Genomic DNA, 17,594 nt, shown 5'->3' on the forward strand with positions numbered 1-17,594 from the left:
GCAGGCGCTGCACCCCCAGGTACTGCTGTGTGGGTGGGTTCGGGCTGCACTGGCACTGGCAGGCGCTGCACCCCCAGGTACTGCCATGGGTGAGTTCGGGCCACACTGGCACCCGTGGGCGCTGCGGGTGAATCTGGGGCTGGCTGGGGCTCTGCACCCCCAGGTACTGCTGTGTGGGTGGGTTCGGGCTGCACTGGCACCGTCGGGCTCTGCACCCCCAGGTACTGCTGTGTGGGTGGGTTGGGGCTGCACTGGCACCGTCGGGCTCTGCACCCCCAGGTACTGCTGTGTGGGTGGGTTCGGGCTGCACTGGCACCGTCGGGCTCTGCACCCCCAGGTACTGCTGTGTGGGTGGGTTGGGGCTGCACTGGCACCGTCGGGTGCTGCACCCCCAGGTACTGCTGTGTGGGTGGGTTCGGGCTACACTGGCACCGTCGGGCTCTGCACCCCCAGGTACCGCCATGGGTGGGTTGGGGCTGCACTGGCACCGTCGGGTGCTGCACCCCCAGGTACTGCTGTGTGGGTGGGTTCGGGCTGCACTGGCACCGTCGGACTCTGCACCCCCAGGTACTGCTGTGTGGGTGGGTTGGGGCTGCACTGGCACCGTCGGGTGCTGCACCCCCAGGTACTGCTGTGTGGGTGGGTTCGCGCTGCACTGGCACCGTCGGGTGCTGCACCCCCAGGTACCGCCATGGGTGGGTTGGGGCTGCACTGGCACCGGCGCGCACTGAGGGTCCGGGGCTGCCGTCCAGGGCTGGCTGGGGCTTTGCATCCCCAGGTACCACTGTGGGTGGGTTCGGGCCGCACTGGCACCGGCGGGCGCTGCAGATCCGGGGCTGGCTGGGGCTTTGCTGGGCGCTCCTGTGGCTGCCGCAGCCCGGGCCCAGAGGCTGGGAGACTGCTGCGGGATGCCAGGGGTGCAAAGCGGGCAGGGAGACTTGGGAGCTGCCGTGCCTCCCGCAAACACAGAGCTGTGCAGCCCCATTGGAGGTGAGAGATCACACAGTGAATGGCTGAGAATGCCGCAACGCACGGAATGAGGGCAAATGGCTGTGACTGGAAAACGGTCTCTGTTACTTGCGGGCAGTGCTTTAATTCACAAAATGGGCAGAAAGTTACTCCTGCATTTTGTGAAGTAGAAATGTATCAGTTTTGGAGCTAAAAGACAAACCACTCAGCAGGGAAATGGCCGGACCCGAGAAAAAATAAGTGGCAAATACTGGGCAGTGTTGGAACAGTTCCTTTAGTCATTCCTGATGGAGAGAAATAAAAGCAAAGTTTCGGGTGATACAATCTAATTCTGTGACAAGTAGAGGGAAGAAGCAGAGCTGGCATTTGGAAAATTAGAAAGGCAAGAAGGCATCTTTCTGTTGAGACCCAGTGGGATTGAAGCTGCTTATTTTTTTGTTCACAGACATGGGACATTGTTTTGTCCAAGGCATGAACCCACACTTAATTCTGAGACCACAGTACCTTTGCCTGTCAGTTTGATTGTGACTGATGTTTGACAGCTCAGAAAACACTTGCACTTCCCCATTGTCCATGGTGAGGCAAGGGCAGCATGTCAGGAAGCTGCTTTTCTTCCTTTTCCACAGATGCTGGGAATCACCCACACTTTCGTTGGTGGCTTGGTTATTTTACCAGCTTGCATGATTTAGATTATTAAAGGTTACATGTCTTTTGAAATCTTCCCATAATCTGGATGTTTGACTTCAATATTTCTACAGCAGGTCTTTTTGGAGCTCTGCAGCTAGAAAATTATACTGGTTTTTAGTTCACAGAAAAATGTAGCCCTTGGCATTCTGGCAGATTTGCCAGAGCTTTGCAACAGCCTGTATATATAATATTGAACTACAGCTCTTTGTTTTCTAAGACATTGGTCATGGGCACATAACTCACACCTTGCACCCATGCTGAAAATATGGGTTAATAGGGAAGGTCACACCAGCTTTGCAGCAGCTCAGTAACTGCCCTCTCCAGTAAGCACTCTTTTTATCCAAAAGCATTTGGAGCTATTCTGCTTCCCATTCCTGTTGCTAAACAGGCTGTTAGAGCAGCCAGTAGTGCACACAGAGCTGTCCAACAGCAAGGGGATGCCACTTGCACCAGTACTGTACTCCCTCCTGACACTTGCATTGCAGTGCATTGCATTTCATGCATTTTTGTAATGGTACGACAGATATTTTCTTCCTGCACGTCCATGGATGTGCATCCCCCTTTGGAGGCCACTGCTTTGGAGCATGTGTGGCTTCTGTCTCATGTCACTTCCCTCATGAATCTTGTCATCTGCCCTGGGAGCTGGCAAGGACCTGTTCACAGGCACAGTTTGCAACCCCAGGGGCACTTTGCATGCTTGTGTTTCTAAGTGTATGAGTCAACATTTTTAGTCTGCTCTGCAACCCAGTGTCTGCAGAGCTAACTGGATTGCAGCTGAGGGGATGTGTTTCAGGGAGTAGTTCATTTGTGAAAATAATTTATTTTTCTAGGGAAAAAGAGGGAGGAGAGGGAGGGATCCAACTATCCGAACATGCAGTTTGATGTAGCAAATAATGTTCTCTTTTCCTCGCCTTTCTCCCATGGAACAGAAAAAAAATCAGAAACAACCTGAAAAAAAAATTTAAAACTTCCCAAGAGTAAATGAGAGGAAGGCAGAAAGGTTTTTAAAAATGTAGAAAAAGGAAATATTTAATTTTATTCAAGAACAATCTCCTAGTAGACTAAAAATGCATGTAATATGTTGGGGTTTGCTTTGTGCTGGGAAAGGGGAATAATGATATTCATTAATTATTTGCTATTTGCTTAACCTGCACTGCAGAACTGAGGCTAAAATACTGACTAGGAAACCCCAGAGGCATTACATCTGTGATGGCACTTGAAGGCCTCAGAGCACCACGTGAGACAAAGTGGCCCCTGGTCACTGAATTCAGTGGAGTCCAGTGTGGCCTCTGTGCCTTGACTTTGCTGAGCCTTTGGAAAGGGCTGGGCATTGTGTGAGTGGGGCACGTGGTGTGTGGGAAACAGCTCAGGGAGCTGAACCGCCGGGAGCAGCGCTGGGGCCGCGGCGTGAGGGGACATTTCTCTGCAGAGAAAGGACTCTGCTTGTTTTGCCAAGAGCAAGAATATGTAAATGTAATGGCCAAGTGATATTTTGAGACCGTAGCTCCTCCAGCCTGATTGCATTCTTCAGGGCCTGCTCTGCATTATAAGTGACAAAGTGACAGTCACTTAAACCAGGAAATATTGTTGTGCTTGACCTGCAATATTAATCTGGCCTGTGGAGCTCTGGCAATGTTGGCAAAGTGTGGACTGACTCGGCAGGGGTAATGCTTATAATGCTCTGCGTCCATATTCCCACCATCAGATTAGTCACTGAATACAAAATAGCAGATTTGAGAATAGAGAATAAATGAACTAAATAAAGTCTTCTGCCAAATCATATTAGGGGGCATATCTGGGAAAGATACAATGCTTAGATTATTTTGCTAATAGTCACATCATTGTGCCAAATGCATTTCCTCCTTCATGGCAGAAAGATGGGGGTCAGGGAAAAAAGCTGGAGTGCCTCCAGTTCATTTTCCAGGTGAGTCTGGGTCACTCCTAGTGCAGTGTCTCACTGTGATGCCCTCGAATGGGCCATTTGGTCCCCAGCAAGAAAAGCTGTCTTTTTTCCCCAACTATGAAAGAAATAGCATTAAACCCAGTTTTTGTACAGTCACTGTTGAGGAGAAAATGTTTTTTGAAAGGGAAGAAGTGTCCAGGCAGAAGACAAGAAATGGCTCCTTTTGTGCTCCTTCTGCATCCACTTCTGGCTGCAGAACCCAGTTTGTACTGAAAGCCCAGGGATGTGGGTCATGAACGTTTGTGCCTTCTCTGTTTGCCATGTTCTGTACTTATTTCTCTTGTCACTCCCTTTCCCATCCTCATCACTCTTCAGGGAGCCTGGATAGGTAACCTTTTAGCAATAATCTGAAATTCAAATACAAAGAAATGACTACTGAACTGCCCTAATGTTTGAGAAAGGTTTTAAACTAAAATAGGTTATTCTGTGTTTCATTATTGGCCTGGCAGCTGTGTGTCTGTGCTAGGTGTACTGAGGAAGGTGATATTAACAGAATGAGAAGGTCAGAGTTATATAAAAATCCTTTTCAAAGTAAATAGGCTTGCCATACTGAATTCCCCACAGGTACACAGAGGTTAAGAACTAAGAATATATGGCCTTTGGCAGGTCAAGTTGTGCATCTGTAAGTGCCCTACAGAAATAAAACCCCCCAGACAAGTCTAAAAGTACAGTGATTGTGCTCAGATTTGCCTCTGGCTGTACCTGTGTGCAAGCGCTGGCCAAGACAAAGCGAAACACCTCCCCAAGGGAGGTGCCGAGGGGCACAGTGCAGGGGGGCAACACACACCTTGTCATGGCCAGAAACCCCAGGGAAAAGGGAGTGAGATACACGTGGGAGTTGCTGCAGGGGTCATGCACAAGTGCATTAATTTTATGAGACTTATTTCTAGCTGAGTTTGGAGGTACAGCAAGATGCATGGCCCCCGTGTGTATGGTGGGGGATGAAGGCTGGGGCTTGCTGCGCTGAGGCAGTGATGGTGTGCTGAGAGCCCCCTGAGCATGGCAGAGCACAGATGGGCCTGGGCAGGGTCTGTGCTGTACTGAGTGTGGCCCCGTCGTGTGTGTGTGTGTGTCTGTGTGTGTCTGTGTGTGTCTGTGTGTGTGTGTGTGTGTCTGTGTGTGTGTGTCTGTGTCTGTGTGTGTGTGTGTCTGTGTGTGTGTGTCTGTGTGTGTGTGTGTCTGTGTGTGTGTGTGTCTGTGTGTGTGTCTGTGTCTGTGTCTGTGTGTGTGTCTGTGTCTCTGTGTGTGTGTGTGTCTGTGTGTGTGTCTGTGTCTGTGTGTCTGTGTCTCTGTGTGTGTGTGTGTCTGTGTGTGTGTCTGTGTGTCTGTGTCTGTGTGTGTGTGTGTGTGTGTCTGTGTCTGTGTCTGTGTGTGTCTCTGTGTGTCTGTGTGTGTGTGTCTGTGTGTGTGTCTGTGTGTGTGTGTGTCTGTGTGTGTGTGTCTGTGTGTCTGTGTGTGTGTGTGTGTCTGTGTGTGTGTCTGTGTCTGTGTCTGTGTGTCTGTGTCTGTGTGTCTGAGTGTGTGTGTGCCCGGCAGCTGGGCTGGCCAGCTGGGCTGCGGAGCCACCGTACTCCCCTCTCCTGCGAGCACGCTGCCCCCGTGGCAGGGCATTCTCCTTCCTGGGGAGCTGATTGCACAGCGAGGTGGCTCTGGCTGACACGGTGTCCCACTTGCCTGTGCCCATTGTCCCTTCTGGGTGGTTTTGCAGCCCTTCTCAAGGGCATTTTTGGTGTGGCAGATTGCACCCTTTGGAAAGCGTCTCAGTCCAGCCCCGTGCACAGGGGGGCCGGCAGGCTCAGGCTGCCTTGCCTGAGGTATTAACCAATATTAGCAGGTGAAAAATCAGTTTTATTGAGGCCATGTTGGCAGGTGGATCTGAGCCTTGGTGCAGTCCTGGCTGGGCAGTTCTCTCTGTAGCTCTCTGATACTTGGGCAGGGGTCTCAGTGCACTCCCTGCCTCCTTGAAGAGGAGAAGGGATGGGATGGAAAGGTAGAGAAGAGGAGATATACGTACATATGTACACATAGATACCTGTCAGGCACTGCCTCCACGGAGATCAGAAACCCCTGCTTTTGTACAGGATAAATAGGATGAAGCAGCAACACGTGAACCCCAGACCTGACAGCAACACTTTGTTCTGCCCAAATGCTCCCCAAAGCCTTTGTTTCTGTTCCAGTCCACTTGCTGCAGTTGAGGTGCAACGTTAAGCACCTCTGTTTCCAACAAGAGTGGCTGCAAAATGGGGGAACCTAAATGGTCCCTGTCTCACCTCACAGAGATGTTTTATGATATTTAATCCATTACTGTTAAATCCTCAGAGGAAAGGTGTAGAAAAGAGGAATAATACTGTCATCATTGCAATTGACTCTCAGTGTCATAGTGTTAATTAAAATCAAACAATTAAAATGTCAGCTCCTAGATAAGTTTAAATGTTTTTATAGTTTACCAGAGAAAATAATTCCCCTAGGTATGCCCACTGAGATTTGTGCCTTTTCACTGTGTCTCATGTTGCTTTATGTTCACCTCCTGATCTTCAGGACACTCCTGTTACCAGTGTGTCAGCTCTGACATAGAAATGTGTCAGGAGCTTATGGGGCAGTTCAAGACCCTCTCCCTTAAGCCTTTCAAGACTCTACTGGCAGGGCAGGAGAGTTACCTCGATGTTCCAGGCAGAGCTGCACAGAGCCCCTGCCCAGCAGCTGGGCTGCCCTCCCTGGCTGTGCAGGGAGCTCCTGGGGCAGGGGCAGGGTGGGGCCCTGGGGCCTGGGCTGGAACCACGAACCTGTTCACATCATCAGGGTACTCGTCAGGAAACCTTCATGGTTTGAATCTTGGTAGCACCAACAATGGCATAAGCTACTGGTCCACAGCATCCCTTGCAGGGGCAAGGCAGTGAAAAGGGAAAATAAACAAAAGTATTAGTAATGGCTGTGAAAATTTAACTTTTATTATCTGTTCACTGTATACAAAACACCGTTCTGCATAGTGGTAACTCATTTGTTGTACAGTTGACAGTGCACATCAACAAACAAGTGTTCAGAGGAATACCCTGCATGGGAAGGAAGGGCAGTGTGGGCACTGTACGTCACACACCGGGGGCCCCCTGCGTGCTGTGGGAGGGAGAAGTACCTCATAACCACTCAATATGCCAGTAATTAACTGGGCTAACGAGCATTTACTGACGAGCCAAATTAAGGAGGAGCATGGAGGGAGCAGAACTAATGTATTTGATACACAATTTCCAGAGTGATTGAGAAGTTTTACAGAGGTGGCTGAGAGGATCCATATTTTTTTAAACACTTCAAAACTGTTAAAATTTAATGATAAATAAGAGAATCTCACAAATCTTTAGGGGCAAAATGCTCCACATTTATTTACATATGAAATGTGTTTAATACAGTTGTAATGGACATAGTGTATAGTAACATCTGACAGCAGCAAGACTTTTAAGGAACCCAACAATTACTACTGTTTATCATGCAGCTATCTATATATACACAATTCATTTTAAAAAAAAGTACAAAATCTTTTTTGTAGGGATACATACAAGGTATAAAATGCAAAAACAAACCAAAAATAGACTCTCACAGAGAACTCTGTCTGAGATAAAGGGACAAGATGGTACCTGTTTGTACTTGTGCAAGCACAACTGGTGGCACTGCCAGGTCTGGAGCGCTGCCCAGCTCCGGAGGGCCGTGCCCCAGCTCAGGCCCCGGCACGCTCACGGCTGGGCGGCGGCTTCTTCTCAGTTGTGGCTGGGTGTGACACGGAGCACCAGAACGTTTGGCAGGAGCACAGGGAGCTGGGAAACACCAACCCCTGCAGCAAGGGCTAACCATTGTCTTTCAATAACCAGAAAGGAAAATACATAATGCTGCGTACTCGCTCCTATAGAATGTTTAATAAATTACATGACAAACCCCATCATAATTATAAACCTATTCCTCTAGTCACAGCTTATTTGTTAAACCCAGAGCAGCCCAGCCCTTTTGTAACAATTTGAGCTTTTATCACAAGCACCTGATGACCTAAAAAAATCACTTTATCATACACAGAGTTGTGCAATTATACTTTTCAAAAGTACTTTCCCACTCCAGGGGGTCTGCACCTGTTCTGGTGTTGCCACCTAAAAACTAGCACTGCATTTTACACATGCAGTGGTATTTTTTCTTTTTTAATATACATTTTGTAAGAGAAAATTTAAAAGCTTCCATAGACATTTAGAAGCACAAGTTCTTAGAATTTAAAATCTCCCCTTAGCTTCCTTCCCCTCTCCTCTCCAAGCACTGCCTTCTGATGCACTTCCATTAGCTAAACATTTAGGAGAACCTAAGGGACTGCCCCAGCACTCAGAACTCTGTTTTAAAGAAACTTACTACAAAAGAACAGAAACAAAACAGAAAAAGAACAAATTTCCCACTAGATACTGATACAAACACATAACAAAGAGTATAAAAATTATTAGTTTATATATATACAAACTCTTTTAAACTCAAATACTGCTTCATGATTCTCAGGATATAGACAATGAGGTGAAGGGGACACTTTTATGCAGAATATATTGCAACAGCCTGAACAGTACTGTTAACACTATCATACCTTGAAATGTCTGTAGCAAAAATGTCATTAGTATTCCAATGTGGAGAGAGATTTCTGCATCCCAAATAATCTGATCACTTTTCAGCTGAACTCATTCTTTTGGACTTAATGAAGGCCATGCCATGTGTTCTCATATGAGTGTTTAAGGCCGCTTCAGTTTCAAAAGTCTTTGCACACACTTTGCACCTCCTGTCTGATGCTGCACTGTCAGATGATTCATCCTCATGACTGGGTTTATTTTCTTGCTGACTATCCTCCCCAGCCCCATTCTGTTTTGACACTGGCTGAGGCTCCTTCAGCTTATGTACAATGAAGAGGTGTCTGGAGAGGGACACGTGAGATGTGTAGCAGAGTCCACATTCCCTGCACTGGTATGAAGAGCCATCAGATTTATGTTGAGGAATATGTTCGTGAAACTGGAGAAGATTTTCTGTTGTAAAGCCACAAACTGCACACTTGTGAACTTTAAAAACATTTATCTTCAGCTTTTTTAATGGCTGAGTGATTGCACCTCGTGGAGGCCTGAACTCCAGTACAGGTTCTTCTAATTTACGCTTTGGACTAGGAACCTGAAAAAAGGACATAAATGGGGGTCATGTAAGCATAAACATGCAGCTCTTTTCATAACTATTTGTGACTTACAAGCATCAGGAACTTTCCCTTGGCAGATTTCAGTACAACTCTAATAAATACAATGCTTTTGGGGCTCTACTTCACAGAGGATCAGACATTTATGGCATCAAAGTAACTGCATCTATTTAAAGATCTGGAATGTATACCCACAAAAAAATCACTCTCAGTGACAGAATGATCTTCTAAGTGATTACCTTTGTGTCTTCTTTTACTTCCCTTTCTTCCACATTGGTAGATTCAGTCATTTCTTTCACATCAGGGTCTTTAATGCCATGCATCAACTGAATATGTTTTTCCAACATCAACCTCTTGGTAAAAGTACGTCTTGAATCTGGGCAGTGCCTGCAGACACACACAAACATTCAAGTTTCACACCAAACAAGTGCCTTTTATAGATTAGAAGAGTGGCTGTGTATTTGAGAGACTCCTGAGAACCAGGTTCACGATGGTGGAACTGCCAGCTACGCCAGCTCCAGCTCAGCCAAGTCTTAGATCTGCTTGTGGACTTTACTCACTGCACTCCCAGGACCCTGCTGTGTATCCAGGCAGGACAGTGGATTGATTTGTCCTGTCTGCATCTAAATTCCTGATCATCTGAATAAATGGGATCCTGGCTTTTATACAGACAAGAAAAGATGTTCAGCCAACAGTGGGGTTTGCTGGTTCATACTCCATTTCTGTATAAACAGAAGCAGAACTTACGAGCACGTATAAACCTTCCTAATGCCTTTGTGTTTGATACGGTTGTGACGACACAGACTGTGGGATGAACTGAAGGATTTGTCACATTGTCGACACGGATGTTTCTTCATTTGCTTTAAAAAAGAAGAGAAAGGCATTTGTTAAAAAAGCTCAGTAAAAGTAGTGCATGTGTCGAGCCTTTTAATAACAGGAAGGAGACATCACTTACCCTTTTTTGGTACTGTACATCATGTACACAGCCCTCCTTTAGAGCTGGGCCTCTTTCAAAGCAGTGTGGCCAGTGCGAGCTACACATACACCTGTCACCAGCTGTGAACTGGTGTCACGGACTGTGGGTGAAGAGACTTTCTTCCACCAAAGCAGCAAGGAAGATCAGTAGATTATTTCTCAATCAGTAAAGGCAGTGAAGTGAGACATTTGCTTTCTCTTCCCACCACCAAATTATGCCTGCAGCTGCTGACCGGGAGCTCCTCAGCCACATACCAGGAGGGGTGAAGAGCACAGACACTGACACACTAACAGGGCTCAGAAAAGTCATGATGAAATGACAGGTGTGGTCCAATGCCAACCTGAGGACCACCTGTTTGGGGCATTTTGTGGGGTTTATATTGCAGCCTGTCAAGTGGAAGGAAGAAGAAAAGGAAGTTGAGAAGAATGGAGTGGTCACACACCACAGATGTGTGGCACTGAGCAGATGCCTCACGCCCTTGGTCAGAGGAGCAGGAGGAGGACAGTGCTCAGCAGGGCCTGATCCCTCTCAGAGCATCGAGGGCACTACCTGGGGTACCAGCTGTGACACCACACTCATTCTGAATTCCCTGGGGACACTCCTGATAGAGACCTAAGAGCATTCTGGATGCCTTAAGTTTCTGTAATGGCAGCCAATCCCCAAAACCTACAAAATTAGTTCTGTAATGAAGTGCAGCATGATCTGTTGTACAGCATCTCGTCTTGGCAGGAAGAAAGGGGATGATCAAGGCACAAGTTGGAACTGGTAATTCCTACTTAGAAGACAACAGTTCTTTCACAGAAACACCCCTGCACACAAGTCCTAGGAAGCTCAGCATATGCCTGTCTGGCTGAGGGCAGACATACATGACCCAGTTTCAGGCAGGAATTGCACAGACTTGTTAGAACCACCTCTGGTCTGGACTGCTAACATTATTTTTGTCACAGCACTTCTAAGATCAGGCAGAGTCACACCAATGTGGCTACAAATCTTCCTACCCTACAGCTGGCCCGCCCTCATCCAGGATCCTCAGGACAAGGATACAGAAAATGTATTGAGTCTCTCTCTCTGTCTGTGTACACAGTTCCCAATAAACCTGGAAACAAGAATCTGTCCAAAGAGGATCCATGTGGCAATACCTCTCCTAGGAACACCTCTGCATAACCCAGCCTGGGGTCAGCCCGGGGTTACAGCTCCACACTTCCCCTCTGGTCCTGCAAAAGCAGCAGTTAGTTTGTTATCTTCAAATACCTTGCACAACAATGGATTTTGTGAATAGCTCATGAATTGCTTAAATAAGTTTTAAACAATCATTCTGCATGGATCATTTCAGAGCATTTAACCCACACCTATCATTCTTAAGAAAATCAGACTATAAATTAATTTCATTATTTATTAGATCTGTATCACATACTTGGTTATCCTATACTCATTTCTAGTCTCTTTATAATAAAATGTATTCATACATTTTAGTTTAGTTTTTCAACATAGTCTTTTTGACAGCTAACAATTACTGAAAATGTTGACAGGTCTGGAAGGAGTGTAGTGCCTGGTCTTTATCTCCCATTTCAGAAAGACACAGAGCTGTATCCCTGTTCATTGTAGTATCTATCTGCCTCCTGTGTTTTCAAGGAACTGCTTGAAGGGGGATAAAAAATAGCACCTGAATGTAAGCAATGAAAGAGGCCTTTAGGCCAGTATTTGAGTGCAACAATTATCTAATATTGCACACTAAGGGCTGTTCTTGAGGTACCATAACCATCAGGGACAGAGAGACACAGATTTAGAGCTGATACTTAGGAAGCACTATCAATGTATTACTGACCCGATTTTCCATGCCTTGGCCACTCTGCTATGGGTGTGATCAGACTGGGTATTGCTGTACAGTTCTCTTTGAAGTGACAGCTTCATACAGAGGTTGTGCTGGTTTTTGAGAATTGCATCGAGGTACAATGCATCTGGGCTTAAAATTCTTTCTTTGCCAGTGAAAGTTTGCCAGTAAAAGCACTGCTGAGTTAGTATTTTGATAAGCAGGAAGGCTGAGGGAATGGGCTGGGAGTTTCTGAAGGCAAGGAGAAACAGGGAAATAGTCTCCCATCAGTCAGACAGACTGACGATGACACTCAGCAGTCCAGCATTTTCATCTTTGCCACAAAATGCTTATAAACAGCATAAAATCATTCACAGAACAGTTTTAGAGATAAGCACCATAATTTGAAGGGACACAGGAACCTCTGGAAATGTGCTATCATTTATCACAGCGTATTAGCATACTGAAAACTATGGATTTGCACTCAGGGTGATTCTCCTCCACGCAGACAAAACAAGCCTCCTGCCCCCTTCCAGTTCTGCCCTTTTGCTGCAGTGCAGCACAGCACATCAGTTCAATTCCCTGCCTGCCAGCTGAGGAGAGCCAGACCATTTCCACCAGCGCAGAGCGAGGGCGAGGACTGCAGGGCAGACGCTGCTGGGTGCCAGCGAGGGGCTGGAGCTCGCACAGCCTGTCTCAGACACAGCTGAGCAGGGGCCCTGCTGCCTGCCAGGCTTTTCCTGTCATTTAACTGGAAATGCTACTGAACAAAGAACATCAAACGGGGGGGTGTCTCTGCTGACTTGAGGATGCAGCATTCACATCTTTCACTTTCCATCCATTTTAAGTAAGATACCTCAAATCCAGCTGTTTTAAATACAAAATTCAACTTGTTAACTCTGCTGAACCTACAAATGTAAGATTAGAGCAACAGCTCAACCACAGAGTGTGTCTGCCTTTAAAATGAAACACTGGTTGGCACTCATGGACCAGTAAAACAAGACTGAGTCCCCATTCCCTAAGAGGCATTGAACTTCAGAATAGAATAAATTCAAATTGTTTAGGTGAGAAAGACCTTTAAGACTGTCTGTTACCCCAGCACTGCCACGTTCATACAACTTTCAAGAGCGAAAGGGAACTAAGAAGGCACAAGGAAGAAACAAGAACATGATTGGATTTGATAACTTGGATGAAGTACTGCAACACCATTCACTCCTTCCACCTTCTTGAAAAGGTTTTGGTACTTTATGAAAAAGCCTCCAATCGAGTGTGTAGAACTCAGCAGAACTACGTAGAAAACGACAAAAACTAAGCAGCCAGAGAGAAAAATATGAAATAGATACAGTACCAGACAAGAATAATGATGGAACTTAAAGGAATTATTTTCAAAAACACAGATGAAGTTTAGGAAAAAATTACTTCACATTTCAGATTTGATCACTTTTTTAAATTCAATATATTCCTTTACCTTTCCATGTTCTTTCCTCATGTGGGAGATGTAAACGTCTCTCTGATTGAAGAGCCTGTCACACTCCCAACAGGTCCAGCCAGGATTAGTGACTTTTTTAGGCTCTGCTTTCTTTATGGGAGAAGGAGATTTCTTCTCCAGCTTTTCTGTTCCATTGACAGATTTTGTGTCCTCCTTGTTGTGGCTGGCTGAGTTCTGAGTTGTGGGTTTAGTACTGAGAGGAAGATTTATCCCCAGGTTTGGTGGCCCCTCAACACTTTTCAGAGTTCCATGCATAGACTACAATAAAAGAGAGAAAAAAGTACAAAACTGACATAGATGTACAAAGTTGTACCGACCAAATGCACAGACCCTTTGAAGCAAAACCCTTCACTTCTTTGTCAAACTATTATCATCAGTTCACATACCATTATCACCAGATCACAGGGTTAAATAAAGGCAAGGCCTAGCATGACCCAGCCAACACCAGTAAGAGACACCATCTGTAGGTATTTTCACAAAAAAAAAAAAGATACTTACTTTGTAGGGTTAAGTTTAAATTGCTGTTTAACAGGCAGGGAAAAAAGGACTCAAGCAGCTCTTATTGATAAGTTTAACTTCTTGCTTTACTTACCTAACATATTAGTTGAACATCTTCATTTCAGACTACACTACTGAAGCTTTCCAAGAAGGAAAAGCTTTTACGGACAAATTTTGACTTGCCACATGGGTAAATAAGAAAAAGCCACTCTGGAAACATCAGAGAGCTACATAATTTAGGGTGCATGAAGACTTTATTAACACTTTATGTTGAGGCTGAGGTTGAGCCCTGTGTTCAGATGAGGAGCACCCTCACTTAGAGGCTTTGTTGTTAACAGCCCGTGCAATGCAGGGTGTGCAGGGCTGACAGGGCCCCCAGGCAGCTCAGGGGATCTGTTTTCAAGGCCCTGCAGTGCTGGGGTAGGGACCCTTCCTCACTGGCTGACATCAGTGGTCAGTAAGAAGGGATGAACCCGTCCTGCCCCACTTCTGAACCTGGGTGGTGTGTGCTCGTGTGACACCTGAGCCTTCCAACTTGGTGACCAGTTCAGGAACAGCTGGGGGGCTTCGGCCACATGTCCCAGTTCTGCACATGGATGTGGACACAGCAGCAGGGGGGCCACAGGGCTCTGGGATGGCTGCAGCCCAGAGCTGGGCCCCTGCCCAACAGGGACCCACGGTCGAGGTCTCCCACATCTAAAAGGCTTGTCCTTCACTGCACCAGGGCTCTCACCCACTGGCCCTCCCTTGGAGGATATATTTAACCATCCCAAATGGAATACTTATCCCTCAGGTAACCTCAGAAACAAAACCCCCACTCAATACATGCTTGATTCTGAGAATATAGGAATGCCAATCTGATACTCCAGTAACAAGTTCTTCTGTAAATCATGTGGCTCTTGGGACTACCTGCTGGCTCTACAGCAAGTATCAACCTCATCTGTAGAGCACATTCTTCTATTTAAGAGCTGTTAAATGGAAGAAAAAACAGTAATTAACCCCCCCATAACTGTTAGTAAAAGAAGCAAAGCACACAGACCCCACTGCCTGGCTCCGAAGCAAAGTGAAGGCGTAGCGTAGGAGGAGGCTGCCTTTAGTATCCCAGTGCACAGGGGAGGGGAAAGGAGGCTCCTGTGCTTTCAGGCATCTGAAGCTGACCTGCACATTCTATCCCAGCCTGGCCTGTTGGCGTGTGAAGTGTTGGTGCTCAACTTTCTGAATGTCTTTTAAATTGAATGCTTGACATGTAATTTCTTATTTGAAAATACACAAAAAGGATTAAAGTGCAGCACGGAATCCAGTGCTGGCAGCACGTGCCCCCAGCCAAATGGGGAGCATTACACCTCCAGTCCAGTCCTCCACCACTTGCTCTCACTGCCTGCTGAAATTTTCTTCTAGTGAGTCATTACAGGAAAAATGAGACATAGGTTTGGCCACAAAAACAGTGACATCTGCAGGAATTATTTTGGGTTATTTCTTGTAGCTTTTAATGACCTCCTCCTGAGCTTCCCTCTGTCCCTTTTTGTTCTGCTTTCATCCAGTTCTATCTCTGCCTTGGTGGTTTATGTCTAGCCATACCAAACCATTACTTTCTGTGCAGCTGAGCTCTGCCCCTGTCTGGCACTCATCCTCTTGGACAGTCCTTTTCTGCTTTTATCTAGAACCTGTTACTGGTTTTTTTGCTTCCCCTTAACTGAAGTCCGACTTGTTCTGCTTTGCTGCTGTCCCCACTACTGTACACACATCCCACAGGTAAAACCAGTAATAATGCTGCTGCTTGTGTATTCTCTAACCCCTAATTTTAGTCTCAAAAATGTCTGAATCCTTTATAGTGAATGATGCTAAAAACCCACTCGTTCCAAGTACAGATACTGGCATGGAACACTAAAGAGTTAAACAGTGCCCAGATCATAAGTAACTGAACTTAACTTTATAATGCAAGAGGCTGAACCCCCCTGGTTTCTGTAAGGACAGCCTCTGACCCCAACTGCAGTCAGATCGTGCTCCTAAGATTATCTTCAGGTCTTACAGAAACGGTTATGTACAGATATAACAACACTTCCAGTAAATACCCGAGTCAGGAAAAACTAATTACAGAAACAAGACATACACTGCAATATACAGAATTTGCCTATTTAGTTAAAAAAAAAAGAAGAACCATCTGAGTAGATCAAAAAATACACAAAACACAGCTTTGCATTAATGCATGAAAGGACCACTTAAGGTATCTGGCATAAGACAATTCTTGCAATAAACATGCAAGAAATAGAGTAACTAATTCAGAAACAAAGAAAATATCCAGTCCTTGTATTTCTGAACATCTTGGTCAGCCCTTCCCTATCTCCTCCCCAAGTTTAAGATTAGCTTTATGACCAACTGTTTTTTTCAAGACTTGTGATCTTATTTTCAACACAACTTTGGAGAATTCTGAGGTTACAATGTCATAGTTGAGACTAAAATGCAAAATGATGGTTTTAGCAAAGAAGATGTGTGGTTTTCCTCTATTCTGTACAGAAATTGTACTTTCTGTGTCTCTGCAAGAGAAATGCACTGAACCCGCACTGCCCTTTGGGGCTCAGTAGCCTCAGAGGTGTCCAGGCACCTGGTGCTGGTAACAGACCTGGCCTGCATGACAGGAGGCAACACGGGCTGTTTGGAATACACAGCTAACACGTGACAGCCAGAGAGCTGCTGACTCCTAAAACCAGGACTTGCAGGGATGACAGTGACTCTTCAGGTAAAAGGGTGTTCATGAGAAGATCCACGTTTTTTTCAAAGCACACTGTCCATGTTCCTGTGTGAACACACACAAGTAAGCTCTGCATCATCCAGCAACAAACTGCCTCCTGGTGAATCCTGAGCATCGGAGGTTTGGGTTTATGGTGTCTGATGCATTCTCAGCTCCTGACAACAGCAACAATAGATAAGGCTCCACAACACCCATTATTATTTTGATAGAGGGGGCTATTCAATGCAACACACTGGGACAGCCCCAGTATTACCAACATCAACATTCATACAGAAAAACTGAATGAGTGATCACAGATACGTTGAAGACCATACAAAATACAACATTTTAACATTTGAGAACAATATTCACAGACTGTCCCCTCAGAATTAACATCTCTCTCAGCAGTCTTGTTATTCTGTGCCTTTTCACAGTATGTTGTCACAGCATATAATGCATGAAAAATGGTATCTATGAAGGAAACAAGAGAAGATGCCTACACACCTTGATATGATCCATCATAAGCTGTTTCTGTGCATATAGAAGAGAACAGTCTGGACACTTGAAAACAGACACCTTCTGGTTTTCAATGTGCTGATCAAAGTGGCGATAGAGCAAAGGTTGTAGAGTAAACACAGTGTCACACATAGAGCATTTATATATTATTCTAAAAACAGAAGTACAATAAACAATGTCAGTCATATGGATGATCTATTTGCAAGAATAATGATGTTTACGTTTTTTCTCATCAGAGATAAGATCTGACATGTTTAAGCAATTGTTTCACACTCTCTGAAAAAAGTTAAAATTAAACTAATTCAAAACATCCTCCAATTTCAAAATATGGAAGCAGTAGAAGAAACACAAAAATAGAAAAAATTATTTAAGAAGTAAAAACAAGAAGCCAGAAAACAACAGCATATGCCAGTTACATATATTAAACACCAACAGCTGCTCAGGATACTCTGAAAGTTCAACATCTTCAGCTTCTGAACCCGTGTGTTAGCTAAAGGACAATACAACTGTTACAGGTTGCAAAGGGAATGTTTTAAGGAAGTGATTCATTCAACCACAATTAGTAACATACCTCAAGATAAATGTATTTTTGGCAACATCTATGGCTTTGAAGCTCCTGAGTGCCAAGCCTAGACTCTGTTAATACTCCGAAGCTCCAGCAGCACAGGGCAGCATTTCCTTGGTCTGCCATGACAAGCCTTTATAAATCTGTCTGTCACAGCAGTGCAGAGACACCACCAAACCCACACCTTCCTCTCTCAGGGCACATG

At 45.5% G+C, this 17,594-nt stretch overlaps 1 protein-coding gene across 10 annotated transcripts in view; it reads right to left on the reverse strand.

The window, feature by feature from the left end:
- Window positions 1-6,963: 6,963 nt before the first annotated feature.
- ZNF532 (zinc finger protein 532) overlaps window positions 6,964-17,594 on the reverse strand; it is a 33,920-nt gene continuing 23,289 nt past the window's right edge. For all 10 annotated transcript variants that reach the window (XM_071581659.1, XM_071581656.1, XM_071581660.1 and 7 more), the window contains 5 exons: window positions 16,813-16,975; window positions 13,062-13,340; window positions 9,555-9,667; window positions 9,047-9,194; window positions 6,964-8,788 (listed from right to left, as the gene is read on the reverse strand). In XM_071581659.1, the coding sequence (XP_071437760.1) occupies window positions 8,294-8,788; window positions 9,047-9,194; window positions 9,555-9,667; window positions 13,062-13,340; window positions 16,813-16,975 (1,198 nt within the window). In that variant the 3' untranslated portion in view covers window positions 6,964-8,293. The remainder of the gene's footprint in view (window positions 8,789-9,046; window positions 9,195-9,554; window positions 9,668-13,061; window positions 13,341-16,812; window positions 16,976-17,594) is intronic.

This window comes from Pithys albifrons, chromosome Z, assembly GCF_047495875.1.
Source record: "Pithys albifrons albifrons isolate INPA30051 chromosome Z, PitAlb_v1, whole genome shotgun sequence".
Classification (NCBI taxonomy): domain Eukaryota; kingdom Metazoa; phylum Chordata; class Aves; order Passeriformes; family Thamnophilidae; genus Pithys; species Pithys albifrons.